Raw genomic sequence first — 16,539 nt, forward strand, 5'->3', positions numbered from 1 at the left:
GAAAACGCCCCATAACATGCTTTCAATTTTATAGTAGGCACGCCCCTTTTTTAGACGTTGCTTGCGGTATTCAGGTTATAGCGAGTCGCATCTAAACAAAGGCTCGCTGCCGCCATTAAAGTGAAAGCAAGGCATGGGCCGTCTTTACAAAAAAATATATATATTTGTGAACTTTCAGTTCAATGGTGGCTGTGCCCCTTTCTTTAGACACAGCTTGATGTAACCTGAATACGGCGAGCAGCATCTAAAGAAAGGGGCACGGCCACCCTTAAAGTGGTCTTGCATTTGCAAGAGTTTGAGCTATTGGCATTAGAAATTACAATGCCTTTTTAAATGCGTTGGTTTGCAAAACACATCAATAAAATGCATTGTCATTTACAATGCCAATAGCTTAAACTGTCGAAAATGCGAGACCTGTTGCATTGCGAATGCTTGTTTGCAAGTGCTTCCTAGGCATATACACGAAGTAGTAGTCCGGGCATTGGTTTTATCATGTCTGGACTACTGCAATATATTGTATCTATGTCTCCCTGCTAAAACTGCAGCTGGACTACAAAGAGTACAATACTGGGCAACAATACTACTAATTGGAATTAAGCAATGAGATTCAATCTTTTCAGCCTTAAAAGAACTTAACTGGTTACCAGTCAAAAACAGAGCACTTTTTGGGTCTCACCTGAGCCAGCGCATGCGCTGCTCTGGCGAGACATTTAGTGAGTGGGCTTTAAAAAGCCTACCACAGCTTTTTGGGTGGCATACTGCGTGCGGTTACGCGCACAGAGATGAGCAGAGGTGCCATCTGGCTTTCCTCTCGCTCTCCCAAGCACGCGCACCTCGCTCCGCCTCGGTCTTGCTCGTCCCTCCCCCACCACAGAGCGTGTCTCGTGGCCGCGCGTCTTGTTTCATGTAAGTGGGCTTTTTTTCTTTTTCCTCTGCTTGTTTAGTAACTATCCTGTTGTGATTCACTTTGCTGCTGCCGCCTTCCCTGTTGTCCTAGTCCCTATGTTTCCTTTTATCACAGCCCATGGTCTGTCGTTTCATCCCCCCGTCGCCTCCTCCGCTCCTTTGTCTGACCAAGGCGCCGGGATTAATATCTTTCCCAGATTGAGGAGTCCGGGCAGCGGGAGACTGCAGAATGTTTCTCCCTTCTCCGCTAACACGCCTTTCTTCTTCACTTGCTTCAACTCCGTTCTCCCTTCGCGCTGGACCCCGTCCCAGAGACATATAAAGATACCTCAGCTTCGAGTGCCCGGCGGTTACTGACACGAGCCGAATGCTACCGCTACACACTCCTGCCCCCCCCCAAAAACCAGACTATTTTGGTTCACTGCACGGTTGAGTACCACAGTCCAATCATCAGACACCAAACCCTCTTTCGAAGTCCAGTGGATGTGGTTAACTCGCTAATAACAAGCATTGGCAGCCGTAAAACGTGCCTCTACCTCAAACCTTCAGAGCATGTGAGCATGCCCCATGTCCTGACCCTCCATCTGTCCTAACTCACCCCACACATCGTGACGGCAGAGCAGCTGAAGATGCCGTATAACCTTAGCTGCACTCATTGACCCCTCCTTCCTCACCTGCCCCCAGCCTCAAAAAGAGCTCTCAAGGTTAGCACCAAGTGCTTTGCCACCCACCGCTCCATTACTGCTCTGAGCATGTTTTTCTCTTCCCCTCCCACAAACAATCAGCGCAGCCAGTTTACAGCACAACAATTTTGTAGAAGCGCTGAGCCCGGTGACAGCTCAGATTGTGACAGAGTGGGCTGCCCTGGAGGGCTCTGTCTGCATCCCAATTGCTGAAAATGTCTCTTTCCTCTTCCCCCTTCGAGTGCCCCCTCCATTGCCTTAACCTTCATCCTGCCCCTACCGCAATACTTTAATCTACTTATTTCTGTTACAGTCGGAGCCACCGGAATTATGCGGATTTTTGGCCGCCGTGTTTTCTGCATAATTATGGATTTGTGGGAATTTTTCAACATAATTCGTCATCTGCTATACAATCTACAGATTTTAACAACAACAAAAATGTTTCCAACTCAAACGGAACAAACGTTAATAAAATCACGGTGATCTGTTTGCCCTGCAGTGGAAGGCCCTATGTTACGGTTGACTGGTCATCTTTCAGATGCTTATGACTGCATTTGAATGTTAAACTGGTAATGAGGTGAGACCTTTACCCAGACAGTGATAACATGTGGAACAAGCATTGGCATAGCCAATAGGTCTCACATTTAGGACCTTATAAGTGCTTAGCCATGCAACAGTTGATGTTGTTGCACAAAGGATATTGTGCTGCATAACTAAATACTTATAAGGTCCCAAAAGCGAGACCTATTGGCTATGCCAATGCTTGTTAAAACTGCAACGAAGCCCTGAGACTCTCACAGAGAACCATGCAAACCTCTGATCTGTGGAGGCTATATTCCTCGTTATCCCTAATAAAATTCCACCAGAGTGTCTGAAGATCTTCGATTCCTTGCTCTGGTGATGTGGAATAATCTACCTTTACATCTTCAACATCAAACCGATCACCATGACAGGGTAGCAGACGCCCTGTATAAATACACTTCATTATCATAGATTTTCCACCAGCTGTGACAGACATTCGTTTACAAGATTAAATGAAAACATGCCAAGGTACATTCTTAAGTCTAACATAGACTGCTCAATGAAATGCACACTAACATCAAAAGGATAGTACAACAACACACAGGCAGGGTGTACCAGCAAGCAAGTAGGTATTTTTTGGTAGTTGCAGTGGTGCCGATATTACAGATCAAGAGACTTTTTTCTTAGAAATTGGAAAGTTTAGCCCAATTACCACACTGGTTTACGTAAGGTATAACATTAGGAACGCTTGTAAAAGGCATCTTTTGGTAGCGAAGGATTTTTAAAAGTGATTTATGCTGATGAAAGCTCTGTAACACTGCAAAGAAATTAATACATTAAATTGAAATCTTTGTGTTTTAAAGATGTGATCCAGATGAAATCACATATACCTTAAGTTACCACAGTGAGCAGTGCTTTTGATATTGTAAATTTACAAAGATGTTTACAATTCCATACTTTTCTGTCCTACAGAATTACTTTTTACTTTCTTCTTCTATGGACAAGACAGTACGACTGTGGCACATATCAAGAAGAGAATGTCTATGTTGCTTCCAGCATATAGACTTTGTCACTGCAATAGCTTTTCATCCAAGGGTGAGTACTGCTATGTTTATCAGCAGAGCTGGCTCCAATTCGTTAAAAGTATTCTTATCACAGCCTGGAACTGTTAGATGTGATGTTTGCGGCATTACATTGTATTAAATAGTGCTGTCTATATAGGCTGTGCAATGACTGGTGATGATACTTCGTAGTTTCATTCTTGTTTATATGGGAAATTGACATAGTGAACTGCAGAAAGCCCAAGAAAAATCCCAATCAGTGCCTGGCTCATTTCTGTGGCCCAAACAAACATGTCCTTCCTCTCGCAATTCTGTCAGCGCTTCTCTCTACAGGAGAAACATTGTGAGGGGAAGAAAGTATTTCTGTGAAACCCATTTAAGACCCTAAAAACTATTCATTGGTGAAAAATTGTCACAATTCAGATTTCAGCTACGGGTAATGTAGGTAGCTTGCCTACAATGTAGGTAGCTTTACCAAAGATACTAATAATCATCTAAATTAAATATATTGAAAGTAAGTCAGGGGAAATGTGGAATGTGTAGCTGAGTTTACATCAGACTTTCAGTCTCAGTAATGTATAAACTTTATAATTGTTCAAAAACCCACAATACCTAGAGGCAACTATAGAGATATGGTCATTGTGTACCAACAATATATCACTTGATAATGAAACATCTAACGAATAGAAATTGGAGATGAATAAAAAAATATACATTTTTAAATGTATGCAAGCATGAGTTTAGGGGCTCTTTGTACCACTCCGAATTCTAGATTAAACATTAATGCTAGGTGATTTTCAATAAGTGTTTTTGTGTACACTGACTTTATTATAGGAAGCCACAGAATATGCCTTGTGCCAGGAGATGCCTTAGGTTGTACAGAATTACTGGCTTATTTTCCGGAGGAGTGATCTGAACATGATTAGGTTATCAAACCGAAGACGGCCATAGAGGTACAGAAACTTCACTGAAGATTTTAAAACATGTGCTGCTCCACATGATGGTCTCTCTCAACACGCACTACAATTTACAAGAGCCGAACAGACTCATTCCAAGTTTCTATTCCATACACCTGAGTAGATCAGAAAGCCTACCTTGAAGCATAAGGAGGGTTAATCCCTAAACATACATTCATTTCTGAATGCTGATTGGTATTGAGGCTGTTTCCAAAGGTACTCCTTTTTTGGCGATATACTGCACAACCATAGGGGAAAATAAACAGAGGAACACATTCAAAGCACATCTACAAAAACAGATATCCTGGACTCAAGACAAAAATGAATATTCATCAATCTATATTGTGACAAGCCATCACAAGAGTATGCTTGGTGTAACACACACGGCCTAGTCAACCAGCCCTTCTGTGCATAGTTTACAATTTTAGGGCAAGACTGATATTAAGCAGAAAATCTCGTTTGAAGTATTAATTTCACAAGATATACACCATTGTGTCATTCCTAAGTGTACCGATATCACTGAGTCACAAAGACATCTCCAGTCATCAGCCCTCAAGATGACATCACATACTAGCCATCTTTAATGCATCACCACACAGGCACAAATCAAAAAGGGGAATTGGGTTACTTATGTGAGACTCTTGTCACACGAGGTGAGGATGGGTGCATTGCAAAAGTACATACTAGAGTCATATAGTGTTGATCCCTGGGGCAGTAGGGCATCCCCTAGCGACGAAACCTATGTGTACATGTAGTCCTACAAAGGACTGCAATGCAACAGCCCTATGGCAGATAACATAACATGTGTATTTGTAAAGTGAAGGTTCACCCAAGGTATCTTGTCGCTGAAAAACAGATGTTCATTGTTACCCAACTCAATGGTACTCATTTTGACCGACAAGAGGAAACTGTTTTCCTTAAGAAAATATTGCTCAGAACAGAGCACACATCCAAGTACCTGCCAAAGCTGCAGGCCTGCTTTGCAAAACAACTGTTTAATTTTTTTTTTATCATGTGCAGTTAAAACACTGTGCATAACATCTAGTTTAGAATTTAAATTCAAAACAGCTGCACAGTAACTGTGGATGGTTCACACAGCTCTCAAAAGATCTTCTAAGGGGGCACAGTTGGCATGCAGCCAGTTAAAGAAAGTAAACGCCTTTATGCTGCACTGGGAATGTCTACTTGGCTTGGCACCTTGCAAACTTCGTGGCACTGCTTAGCTGCTATGATTGCTTCACGTTGCAGAAAATGTAGGAAACTCTCCAACCCCTTCCTAACATATATCATAGGAAAGTAAAGAACAGCATGTGGAAGTCAGAATTCTTTCAGCTGAAATTTGCTGTATGTTAAACCCCCGCAGATGACTGCATGCTGTCGCATTAACACATATGTCTTATTATTTCACCATGGTTGTTTACATGCTACAGGGTTCTGCCCAGAAACATATCATCTTTTGGGCGTACCATATGACGGAGTTAACCTTTCTAGGCTACATGTAAAGGAGGCTTCAGAATAAAATTAAATAAAAAAATACACTGCAACCATGCCCTTATATTACTGCGTTGTAGAGCCTGTTGACATGATGTTAGTTGTTCAGTGCTTTAAAAATCAATAAAATTCTGTTTATGAAAAAAAAAAAAGACACCGCAAAGTCTCTGGGTACTTTGCAGCAAAGACGGTCATTCCAATGCCTAATACAACATCATGGAGAAATGCCAGCCAAAAGGAATAGTTACTAGGCTGCAGTGTTTCTTCAACCCGTCTAACAACCAAAAAGTATCCAGCACTAACCCTTTCACTGAAGCGTTTCATTAAACCAGTAAAAGTACTAGCAGTTTCCATTTTCAGAGGTACTACTGCAGCTACCGTTCATGATTCCCCCACAAATCCAATTAAACCCGGTCTGAGGAAGGCTAAGCAATTGCCATCACAAATGCAACAGTATAACAGACAAGTCAGTATTGTCAATTGTATTAATAGGATACTCCCAAGTTCATGCACCTACCTATAAATATACCTCTGTATTACAGGCACAAGATCAATAAAGACCATACGTATCTATCACTGGAAGGCATTTTCTCAATATTAAACAAGGAAGTGAGGGCCAAAATATCATTTTTCAGCAAGGGCAGGGATTCTACTTAATTTACTACTTCATACCAAAGAAGGAAACTATACTTCATCCTATTTTAGTCGGTGGGTTTTAAATACCTTCATGCAAACCATCCACCTCAAGATGACTCCTACCTTCCAGGAGATGATCTCTCTCCTACAAGAAGGCATCTCCCTAGCGGTAGTTGACTTGAAGGACGCCTATTCCCACACCTGATGCTACCAACTCGATAAAAATATCTTCTATTTATGATGTGTGCAACCTATCCTACTTTAAACATTTAAAATAAAATTACTACCAATAATATTTACCAAATGTATTCTTGGCGGAGGCTCACCTTTGGCACCAAGGAATTCATATTTCTCCAGTATTGGATCTTTCATAAATTAAAATGCTTGAATCCTTCCCCTTCGCCAGAGTGGGAGTCCCACAGTACCATAATAAATCAGTACATAACATTATCCTAGCCTATAATGGCAATGACACATTCACTCTAATAACTTATCCATATCCTTTAAATGGAATTGAACTCCAGCCAATCAGGCGACAGCATCCTCTAGAACACTCCCTACAGAGGCTGCTGCTTTGGATTTTCTACTGCACGTCGTGTGAAGGGAGTATCCCTGACCTCTGCTCAGTTTTCTTCAACCAGTTTGGAAGAAATTTGCCTTCAATCTACCTACTACCATGTTAGCGAAATAAAAGAAAGGGCTTTTCAGGCCCTGTGGCACCTGTGGGAAGTAAAGACTTCATTCTGAAGACCCACACAAGGACTGTATCTACTGCCTGCACACTACACATAAGGTAAAGAACTGCAAGATCTGTCATACTTTTTTCAACTAAGACCCTAAAATATATGGCTGCCTCGGCCAAAAGGTGTCCCAGTGTTGAAACAGGACTAAGCGGAGAGCAAACGAGGAGTTAGGACTGAGAGAAGAGCAAACTTCACCAAGTAAGGTTTCTCCCCTCCCTTCAAGTCACCTTCTTGATGACGGACCATTTGGAAAGGCCCACAGGCCGTTGGAGCTCCAGGTCCAGTATCCGGAGGAGGAGGATGATGAGGAACAGTACTATCAGGAATATTATGCACTTCAACAAACGAGATACGCTGAAAGGCCTAAGCAGCATGGAGAACATTTCCAGCAGTCTGGCCACACTCCTTACCAAGAATATATGGTGCAGATTCCTTTAGCCTTGTTTCAAGAACTCAAAGGCATGCAGCAGAATACCTACAAGAGATTTCCAGAACCCACTAAGCCATCGTCCCAAACATAGCCTAGCGTTTCACCTCCTTCTCCAAGAACGCCTCGGCCTATTCTGCCACCCTTGACACCCATGATGACGCCTGCTTCCAACATTCCGGCACCTCCTAGAGATGATTCTCTCCTGTTAGAATGAAGACCCAGAAGAAGGAGATATAGATGACAATCAGTCTGTTCCCAACTAATGCAATGGCTACTTAATTCCCACTCCATCTCCACCTGAACCACAACCAGTGGACTGTCCACCAGACGACATTGGAGGTTTCCACAGTCTTATGGAAAGAGCTGCAAAATGGATCCAGATGCCAATCCAGCTAAACAATCTGACTTTTTTCTTTATGATTATAAAGAGGATGCTAAAAGATGTATGCAAGCAATTGCCACGGCAGATTACATCTGCGAAAAAGGCACGAAAATAATGAAGAATCTAGCTAGGTTCACGGCTGTCTTTCCGTGAATTGACAAGAAATATAAAGCGACAGAAGATTTGCTTGCCTGTCTAATAGGGCAGTCAAATCTGGATTCATTGATATCTCAGACAGCTCAGTGCCTGTCCAAGAATCCCTCCACTCCTATCTCAGCTCCACCAGATAGAGGAGGCAGACGTCTTGGTAATAGCAGCAAGAGGTTCTCCACAATGTCAGCAATTACAGTACGTGCTGCCAATTCCTTGGCTATATTGGGCCGGTATGACAGGCAAATGTGGCTGGACATTATTGCCTTCATAGATCTAGTGCCTGAAGACAAAAGGGCAAAAGTAAGGAGAATATTGCAGAAGGTAGATAAAACCTCTACAGAGATCATTGACTATGCTATGGATATAGCATCAGCTGGGTTTAGACAGACAGCAGGCACAAGGCAGCAGGGATGGTTAGAGACAATGTCTTTTCGACCTACGGTATAGAGTAAGATTCTAGACATGTACCATGATGGCAAAGCCCTGTTTGGGAAACATGTTGATGACGTCTTACAGTCCTTTAAGGGAGATACAGGCACTGCACAATCTTTGGGCACCTTGCAGTATTGGAAAGAGCCCTTTTGTGGAGCACAGGGAAGGGGACTTACGTCTTACAGAGGATGTTACCAGAGGTTTCAACAATATCAACCCTTCAAGCATTAGTGTAGACCATCCTACCAGCAACGGTCCTGTTGACTGCAACCAGCGACAGCTTATAATAAGCAAGCGCTGAGACAGGAGCAAAACACCCAGGGAAGAGGCACTAACCAATAGCAATGACCTCCCTCAACTGCTAGTTATGCCCAATACAACTCAAACTATGGGGGCAAAAAAGTGCAACTTTTTCCATCAATGGCGGCAAATAACATCCAACTGATAGGTGTTAGACCTCATCACCTACGGTAATACTCTAGAATTCATCAAAAGACTGCCGAACACTCTACCTAGTCTTCCCTTACTTCGAAAGGAATCCCACACCATTTTAAGCAAAGGAGAAATAGAGAATGTCCCCCACCCCCAAATGGGAATGGGTTTCTACTCCTGTTTTTTCCTCATAAAAAAGTCATCAGGGGAATGGCGAACCTTTACGGAAGCAATACTTTTGCATGTTATCCCTTTCAGACATCTTGCATCTTCTTAACCATGGAGATTACATGACAACCTTGGATTTGCAGGATGCCTATTTTCATATTCCCATACATCCCAAACATAGCAAATTTCTAAGATTCGCTGTAGTTGGCACCCACTATCAATTCAAAGTCCTCTCATTCGCCCTCAGATCAGCTCCACTCATTGTTATAAAAATGCCTTGCACATGTGGCAGCTTCCCTAAGAAAATGGGTTATCAGGTATTCCCAAAACGTGACGATTGGCTGATGAAAGTACCAACAACCAGTCAAGCTCCTGGAGTCACCATTGTTTAGCAGTTTAGGTCTAACTGTCAGTCACCAGAAATGATCAATTCTTCCATCAAAAATAATAATGTTCCTGGGAGTAGCTGTAGATACAACCCAAGACAATACATTCTTCTCTTAGGACAGGCAACAAAGGCTCAAGCAGTTAGCCCTCAGACGTTTGTAAAGAAGGCCCATTTCAGTATGTCCTCTGACATATCTCTCTAGTCCCGTTCTCCCTTCTGAAAATGAGACCTCTACACGAGTAACTAGACAAGCAATAAATTCAGACGGATAAATCATTTGCCGATCTGGTAAAGATCACTGCAGGCATGACAGAAGCTCTAACCTGGTTGGCTAAAGCCAGCAATCTTTCCGAAGGCTTAACATACTTGCCTCTGATACCAGATTACGTGTTAACCACAGATGACTCCTTAGAGTGGTGTGGCATGTTCTTCAAATAAGTGTAAGGTGGTCTCCAGACCAAAAGAGCATGCACATCAATCTGCTAGAGCTCAAAGCGATCTATTTAAGACTTTTAAGCTTTCCTGCCAAGGATTGCAGGCTCGTTAGTTTTAGTTCGCACAGCCAATACCACCAGCATGTATTATGTGAAAAACAAGGGGACACAAGATTGCAAAACCTTTCCAAGGGAGCTCAAGTAACTTAAAAATGGATTAAGACACACAGGATAACTATTCAGGCAGAATGTGAGAAAGTGCCTCTTATGCATGGTTAGTCCATACTTTTTGCCTGGTTTTGATGTGGTTTCAAATGTAGTGCACAGAGTCCCTGCCAACCAGGTCCCCGGTGCCATTGCTCCTTCCCTAAAACAAACCACTGATTGGTACTTCTGTGCCTATAAGTCCCTAGTAAATGGTACCCTGGGTACCTAGGTCCTGGGAGCAGAAGAGGGTCTCTTGGGACCCCCTCACTGGGACCATGCCACTGCCCTTGCAGCCTGCATGCCCCTGTGAGGGAGAAAACAACCTTGACATGGCACTCTGCCTGGGTGCAATGCCAGCTAGCACTGCTTGTCAGCATAGGTAAGGCCCCACCCTCTAGCAGGCCTCAGCCCTAAGGCAGTGTGCACTATACTACAGGTCACGGCAATCAGGGCAAGGTCTATGCCTTCTCCCACAGGAGTATGGCATAACAGAGGGTGTAGTCGCCCCAGGTAAGATGCCCATTGGCCCTACCTGCTACTCCCCAAAATGCCTCCTAAATGTAGTATTTAGGAGGCTCCCCCAGACCTGTCCCTCAGATTTGACGGACCAAAGAAGAAGTCAAAAGATGACTGCTGCTGGACTAGGGACTAAACCGCTGCAGACCGAACCTGGCAAGAACCCCACCACCTGCATCCGGTTCTACCACTAGATCTGTCTTTCTTCCAGAAACTCTGCAAGGCCTCCAAGAAGCCCTAGAGAACTTTTAACCTTCACCAAAGTGCCAAGAACCTCACTTTGGACTAGAGGCTCTAGTCCCTGGCGTGTGCTGATACCAAAACCTCAGTGCTGAGGACCTACCCTGGTGTCGACGTGACTCACTGCTACCTAAGAACTCCACAAACACTGGTGTTGAGGGCCGGCACTTGTGTCGACTGAACTCTACCTGGTCAACCATGACCTAGAGGGGATCCTCTTGGAACCACGTCCTGAGCTGTGCCCAGCCCTGTGCTCAAAAGCCCTACCCTCCTGTAGGTGGCCCGTGTGCCACCTCCTGCCCCTCTTGCACTGCTGTCCGGCTGCAACATCCCCTTGACGGTCTGACAATAGTGTAACCCCACCATCCGAATTACAGTAGCCTGCCTCTGGCAACCACAACGGTAACTGTGTTGGCAGTCTGCTGAAAACCAGACTGCTAGATTACTCTCCACAGACCATGAGGGTAAATAACATCACCGGTATCCACCGCCTCAGGTTTTATACTGGATCCAGCCCCTTGTGGGTGACCCCTCGTCCCTCATGACCGACACTGCCTGCAGTGTTGGCCTGAGACCCCTAAAGACTGGACTGGAACTGTAAGTGGTATACTTACCCGTTACAACGCGCAATTGTTTTCCTCCACAGGTGAATATTGAACTGCTATGAAATTTGCACTTTCAAATTTCTGAAACTTGAACAGTATTTTTAATGAGAACTGTACTTACCCTAATGCAAAGATATTGGTCTTAAAAATAAAATAAACAAAGTATAATTTTCATAAAATTGGTCTGGATCTCCGTCTTGAGTCGTGCGTCCAATCACTGTTGTGCAATAAGTGTCTTGAACTCTTCTCTGTTAGGCCTAAGTCTGCTCGACCACACCACCAAATAGAGCTCTTTGGGTTTTACATTGAACCCTGTACACTTTTGGGGAACCCCAAGACTCTGTGCATGGTATTACCACTTAGTGGCTTTATCATATACAAATCAAATCAAAATCAAATTGGGTGTTTGTTAAGCGCGACTACTCATCCGTAAGGGTCTCAAGGGTGTGGGGGGGGGTTTGCAGGTTCCAGTCCATCAAGGAGAGGGTCTGTCGAATACAGAGCTAACTTCCTACATTGGTGGTCCAATGGTGGGGTTCAAGACCTTGACATTTGTTTTACCACTTGATTGATAATTGATTTCACTGAGGAAATTCAAAAATCGAGAATTTTGTTTTTTCAATTTTCGATTTTTTTCCACATTTTTAAAAAATAGTGTTAGGGCTTTGGTTAAGCTCCCTCCCCACCCCCTGTTTTAGAAACTTAAGACTTAAAAGTAGTTGAACCTTAGAAATACTCAGAGCTTTTTAAAATTTCTAATAAGACCCCATTTACTTTAAACACCATGACTGATACGGCAGGGACAAGCCAGGAGCTCAGCCTGGGTCCCTATGCACATCTTAAAGTTTCTCGATTTAAAGATTTGTGCAAACATGGAAAATTGCCATGGGTCCTAACTCCCCATAAAGCCTATCTCCAGCAGATGCTGGCAGATAATGACAAGTCCCTGGGAATCAGAGCTCCCCCCACTGGGGAGGAAGTAGTAGAAGAAGATGAGTAGGTAAATGTGGAAGTCACTAACTCCGTCACTGCCCCCTCGGATAACACCACTGGTGGAAGTGACCCCAGTAGTGTCCCAGATGAGGTGGATACTGGAGATGCAGATCTTCGGGAACTGCCAAGAGGATAGCTCTAGAAGCTAAACTCCTAGCCATAGAAAAAGAAAGAGCTGAGATGGTTCTAGGACACATCTCTGGTGGCAGCAAAATAATAAATAGTGAGGTAGACTTCGTTGACTCCAAATCCCCTAAAGGGATTGGCCCTAATTAGCTTGAAGGTAATGATATCACTAAATGGTTCATTGCATTCAAAGAGCCTGTCTTAGTAGGCAGGTTCACAGGAAGCTATGGAGTGCGATCCTGTGGTAAATGTTCTCAGAAAAGTGCAGGGATAGACTCCTGACACTCAGTGAGAAAGATGCTACATTCTATGACCTCATGAAGGGTACCCTGATTGAGGGCTTTGGATTCAGCACTAAGTAGTATAGGATCAAGTTCAGGTAGGCCAAGAAAACCCAAGGCCAATCCTGGGTACATTTTGTAGATTATTCTGTGAAAACACTGGGAGGTTGGTTGAGTGGTAAAAATGTACATGATTATGAAGGGCTGTATAATTTACCACCTTTTAAGTAAATGTTACCCAGAGAAACTACATTAATTCCTGGTAGATTTAGGTTCACTTTCTCCTCAAGAATTGGTGAAGAAGGCAGACCAGTGGGTCAAGACAAGATCACCAAAACTTATACTGGTAGGGGAAACCAAAAGAAAGAGTTAAAAAAGCATCCCCCTGCCCTTCCCCCCCTTTCCCAAGGGAACGCAGGAAACCCTAAAAATAACCAAGAGTCTTCTACAGACCCCCAAAAACCTGCTCAGTAGGTTGGGCCCAGAGTATTTACACAGTCTAAGAGTGGGTACCAGGGTAAGAACTGGGATCCCAACAAGGCATGGCGTCATGATTGTAAAGCACTAGAACACCGAGCTGGAGATCTTACTTGTAAAACAAAAAAAAATGCCTCTAGTCCACCTGCAATTGCTAACATCCAGATAGGATCCCATGTGCGGCCTGACCATGACAACATTAGTCTTTGAGCGAGACGTAGACTGTCTGTGCTGCCTGGCCAGATAATATGAAAACAAGCATTTGCAATGCAATAGGTCTCGCGTTTGCGAGAGTTTAAGCCATTGGCATTGTAAATGACAGTGGCAAAAACAACAATTGATGGACAGAATGCAGAACAATGTCATACATTCACCCCAGTACAGAGATCTGGGCCTAAATTCATCGTTTTTTTGCTCACCATGCCATTCCAGTTTGAACCCAGCCATATGCAAATCAGTCTTGACCCTGTGCCTCATGGGAACAGTCCAGACCGAACTGCCAAGCCAGGTCCTCACTGGACTGGAAACAAGCATCCTAGGACCGGTTTCGGGGTTTCACCCCTCTTCAGCCAGGATAGCTTGATTCCAGTGGCATGGAGAGCACGGGACTCACGTCTGAGCATACCCGTCCCACTCGGGGTGACAATCATTTCCTTTGGTTTTTGCTTTGTTCGCCATAAGTTGGCAGGGTATGCTCAGACGTGAGTCCCTTGCTCACTTTGCCACTGGATTCAAGCAAGCCTGGCTGAAGACGGCTGAAATGCCAGAAACCGGTCCTAGGAAGCTTGTTTCTGGTCCAGGGAAGACATGGCTTGGCAGTTCGGGCTGGACTGTTCCCATGAGGCACAGGGTCAGACTGATTTGCATATGGCCATGTCTGAACTGGGGTGGCAGAGTGGGCTAAAGAACGGTGATGGATTAAACCCAGATCAGTTGACTGGGGGTGAGTGCTTGCAATGTTCAACACTCCGTCCATCATGTCCTTTGGTTTTTGCATTGTAAATGACAGTGCCTTGTATTTGTGTTTTGATGATTAACACATAAATAAAAGGTATTGTCATTTACAATGCCAATAGCTCAAACTCTTGTAAATGAGAGACCTGGGACAGCGGATTTCCAGGGTTTTGGGCAAACCTCAGAGACATTTTTTATTTAGGTTCAGTGAAAACAATAATGCACACAATTGGCGGATGTGCACAGTCCGCATTTGTAGAGTGATGCACAGTTATTTTACTGTATTTTATTGTTTGGGAAGAGGATACATCCGTTCTCTAATGGGAAGGCCCGATGTAATGGCAAGTACGAGTTTATGAAATGCTATTAGCAAGTACTGATTCCCGAATGCTTTCCACATGGCGTGTCTGTCTGTGCGCCCATCAGCAGGCAATCAACCTGCAGCATTACATTTCCCTTCCGGTCCTAGTCACCCCTTCGTCTTCTTGGTTACCGTCCCTTCCATGTACAAACTCCGACGAGCAGCCCTTTCACCCCACAATGTGCATCACAAGAAGCGCTGACGGGTACCCTGCTGTGCAGCTGTGATATTCACCAGTGTTATTGGTCGTAAAAACCTCAATAAAGCACTGTTTACAGGCTTTTCTTTTGTCCGTGTTGATTAAGGTGAACTGTGGCATCGGGGATTTAAAGCTACTAAATCGTTCGACTGTATTTTTTGTCGAGTTGTTGTTGCAATGATCTAATATAGACAGGGGGTATGAAATGATCCCTAGATAAATACACCGACCGACAGAAAGGCAGAGACCGATAGGCAGGTACACCAGTAGACGGGCAGATTGATAGACCGACGGGAGAATATACCGTGAAATAGCTAGAAAGACCGGTATAGGTGGACGGACGGAGGCGCCGAAGGATGGACAGGGTCCTTTTAACCACGGATAAAACCGCATTTTCCACATTGCACAATCCATTTCTGCACATTTAATATGCTAATCGCCACATGAAGTATTGGCATGCAGTGCTGTGTTCTCACTGTAAGCGAAAAGGTCTTCTGTCCTTTACTGAGAGTTCTGGAGGGGAATGAAAGCGTGCAAGAGCCGCAGGTTAAACTGCTGTTTTTTGCTGTTAACGCTCGGTAGTTCACAACTCGACAGCATTGTCGGACACAGTGCACACTGAAAGTTGGTAGCCTCACCTCTGCTTCTAATGTGCAAATCTTAACACACGTGGTATTGACAGCTCAGTTTATAACTGGGACATATTCCTAATTTCACTATGCAAACAGTTTAAATAACCACAAAAAATAGACCGTCGCCTACCCAGCAGAACATAACAAAACGGCTGCCATAAGCTACCGGTAACCTAACACTACATTGTATAACCTGTGCGGGGATATGGTATGCCATGCGTCACCCTAAGTGTGGCAGTGGCAGGTGGAAATGATGAAATGATGAATTACCTTGAAGTACATATAGGAAATCGTCGACTGTGGTGTCTCATTGGCTGCTTACTGGATAAATAACAGGGTATTTTATATACTTTCCAACTTTTTCCCTCTAGTAGTGTTCAAATTAATTGCACTCAGCTTTTAAAACACGTTTTCTTCGTGTACTGTTGCAGTTAATCGGGTAGTGCTGTTAGTCCCAAAAAATACTGCTCAGCAGATCCTACCTCCTCAAGGATGAGATGACCGTGCCATCAGTGTAGCTTGTTTCACGGCCTGCATTTTTAGTCATTAAGACATGGCATTCTGGGATTTGTAGTTTTTGTTCAGTTCAATCAAAGGTACAAATACAAAAGAACACCATGCGTCCTGCCCGTTTTGATAATCCTTTATCTTTTCACTGTCTGCCTTCAGAGTGATGATCCTCCTTGGTTCATACCACCCAGGTGGTCTTCGGTCTCCCACCATCGCCTTCCTCCAGCTCTGGGTACATAACTTTACCTCCCCATTGAAGGTTTTCTCTCTCATGAGGACTAACTGTCCCTACCGTGGATGTGATCATCCATTTAGATATTTTATACCTCCACAGATGATTTGATTTGATTTGTCCATTTCTAAAGCGCACGAATACCCGGAGGTGTCTTGGCGCTATGAATTGTCTAGTTTCCGGTGCAGGTCTGGAGTTAGTGTAGTTTATGCGGTGAAAAGCCAAGTCTTGATTTTCTTTCTAAATATCTCCAGAGTTGGGCTGTTTTTTACATCAAGTGGTAGTAAGTTCCATGTCCGTGCTGCGTGAACGAGGAAACTTCTTCCTCCCCAGTTTGATCGTTTAAACTTGGGTATCGCTATCAGTTTTTTTTTACCAGATCTGAGAAG

The 16,539-nt window shown here is 43.9% G+C and overlaps 1 protein-coding gene across 2 annotated transcripts in view; it reads left to right on the forward strand.

Moving 5' to 3' along the window:
- The window catches only part of WDR44 (WD repeat domain 44), a 616,515-nt gene that overhangs the window by 415,022 nt on the left and 184,954 nt on the right, over positions 1-16,539 (forward strand). For both annotated transcript variants that reach the window (XM_085607883.1, XM_085607885.1), the window contains one exon: positions 3,084-3,206. In XM_085607883.1, coding sequence (XP_085464009.1) covers positions 3,084-3,206 — 123 coding nt within the window. The remainder of the gene's footprint in view (positions 1-3,083; positions 3,207-16,539) is intronic.

Source organism: Triturus cristatus, chromosome 5_2, assembly GCF_964204655.1.
Source record: "Triturus cristatus chromosome 5_2, aTriCri1.1, whole genome shotgun sequence".
In the NCBI taxonomy this organism is placed as follows: Eukaryota; Metazoa; Chordata; class Amphibia; order Caudata; family Salamandridae; genus Triturus; species Triturus cristatus.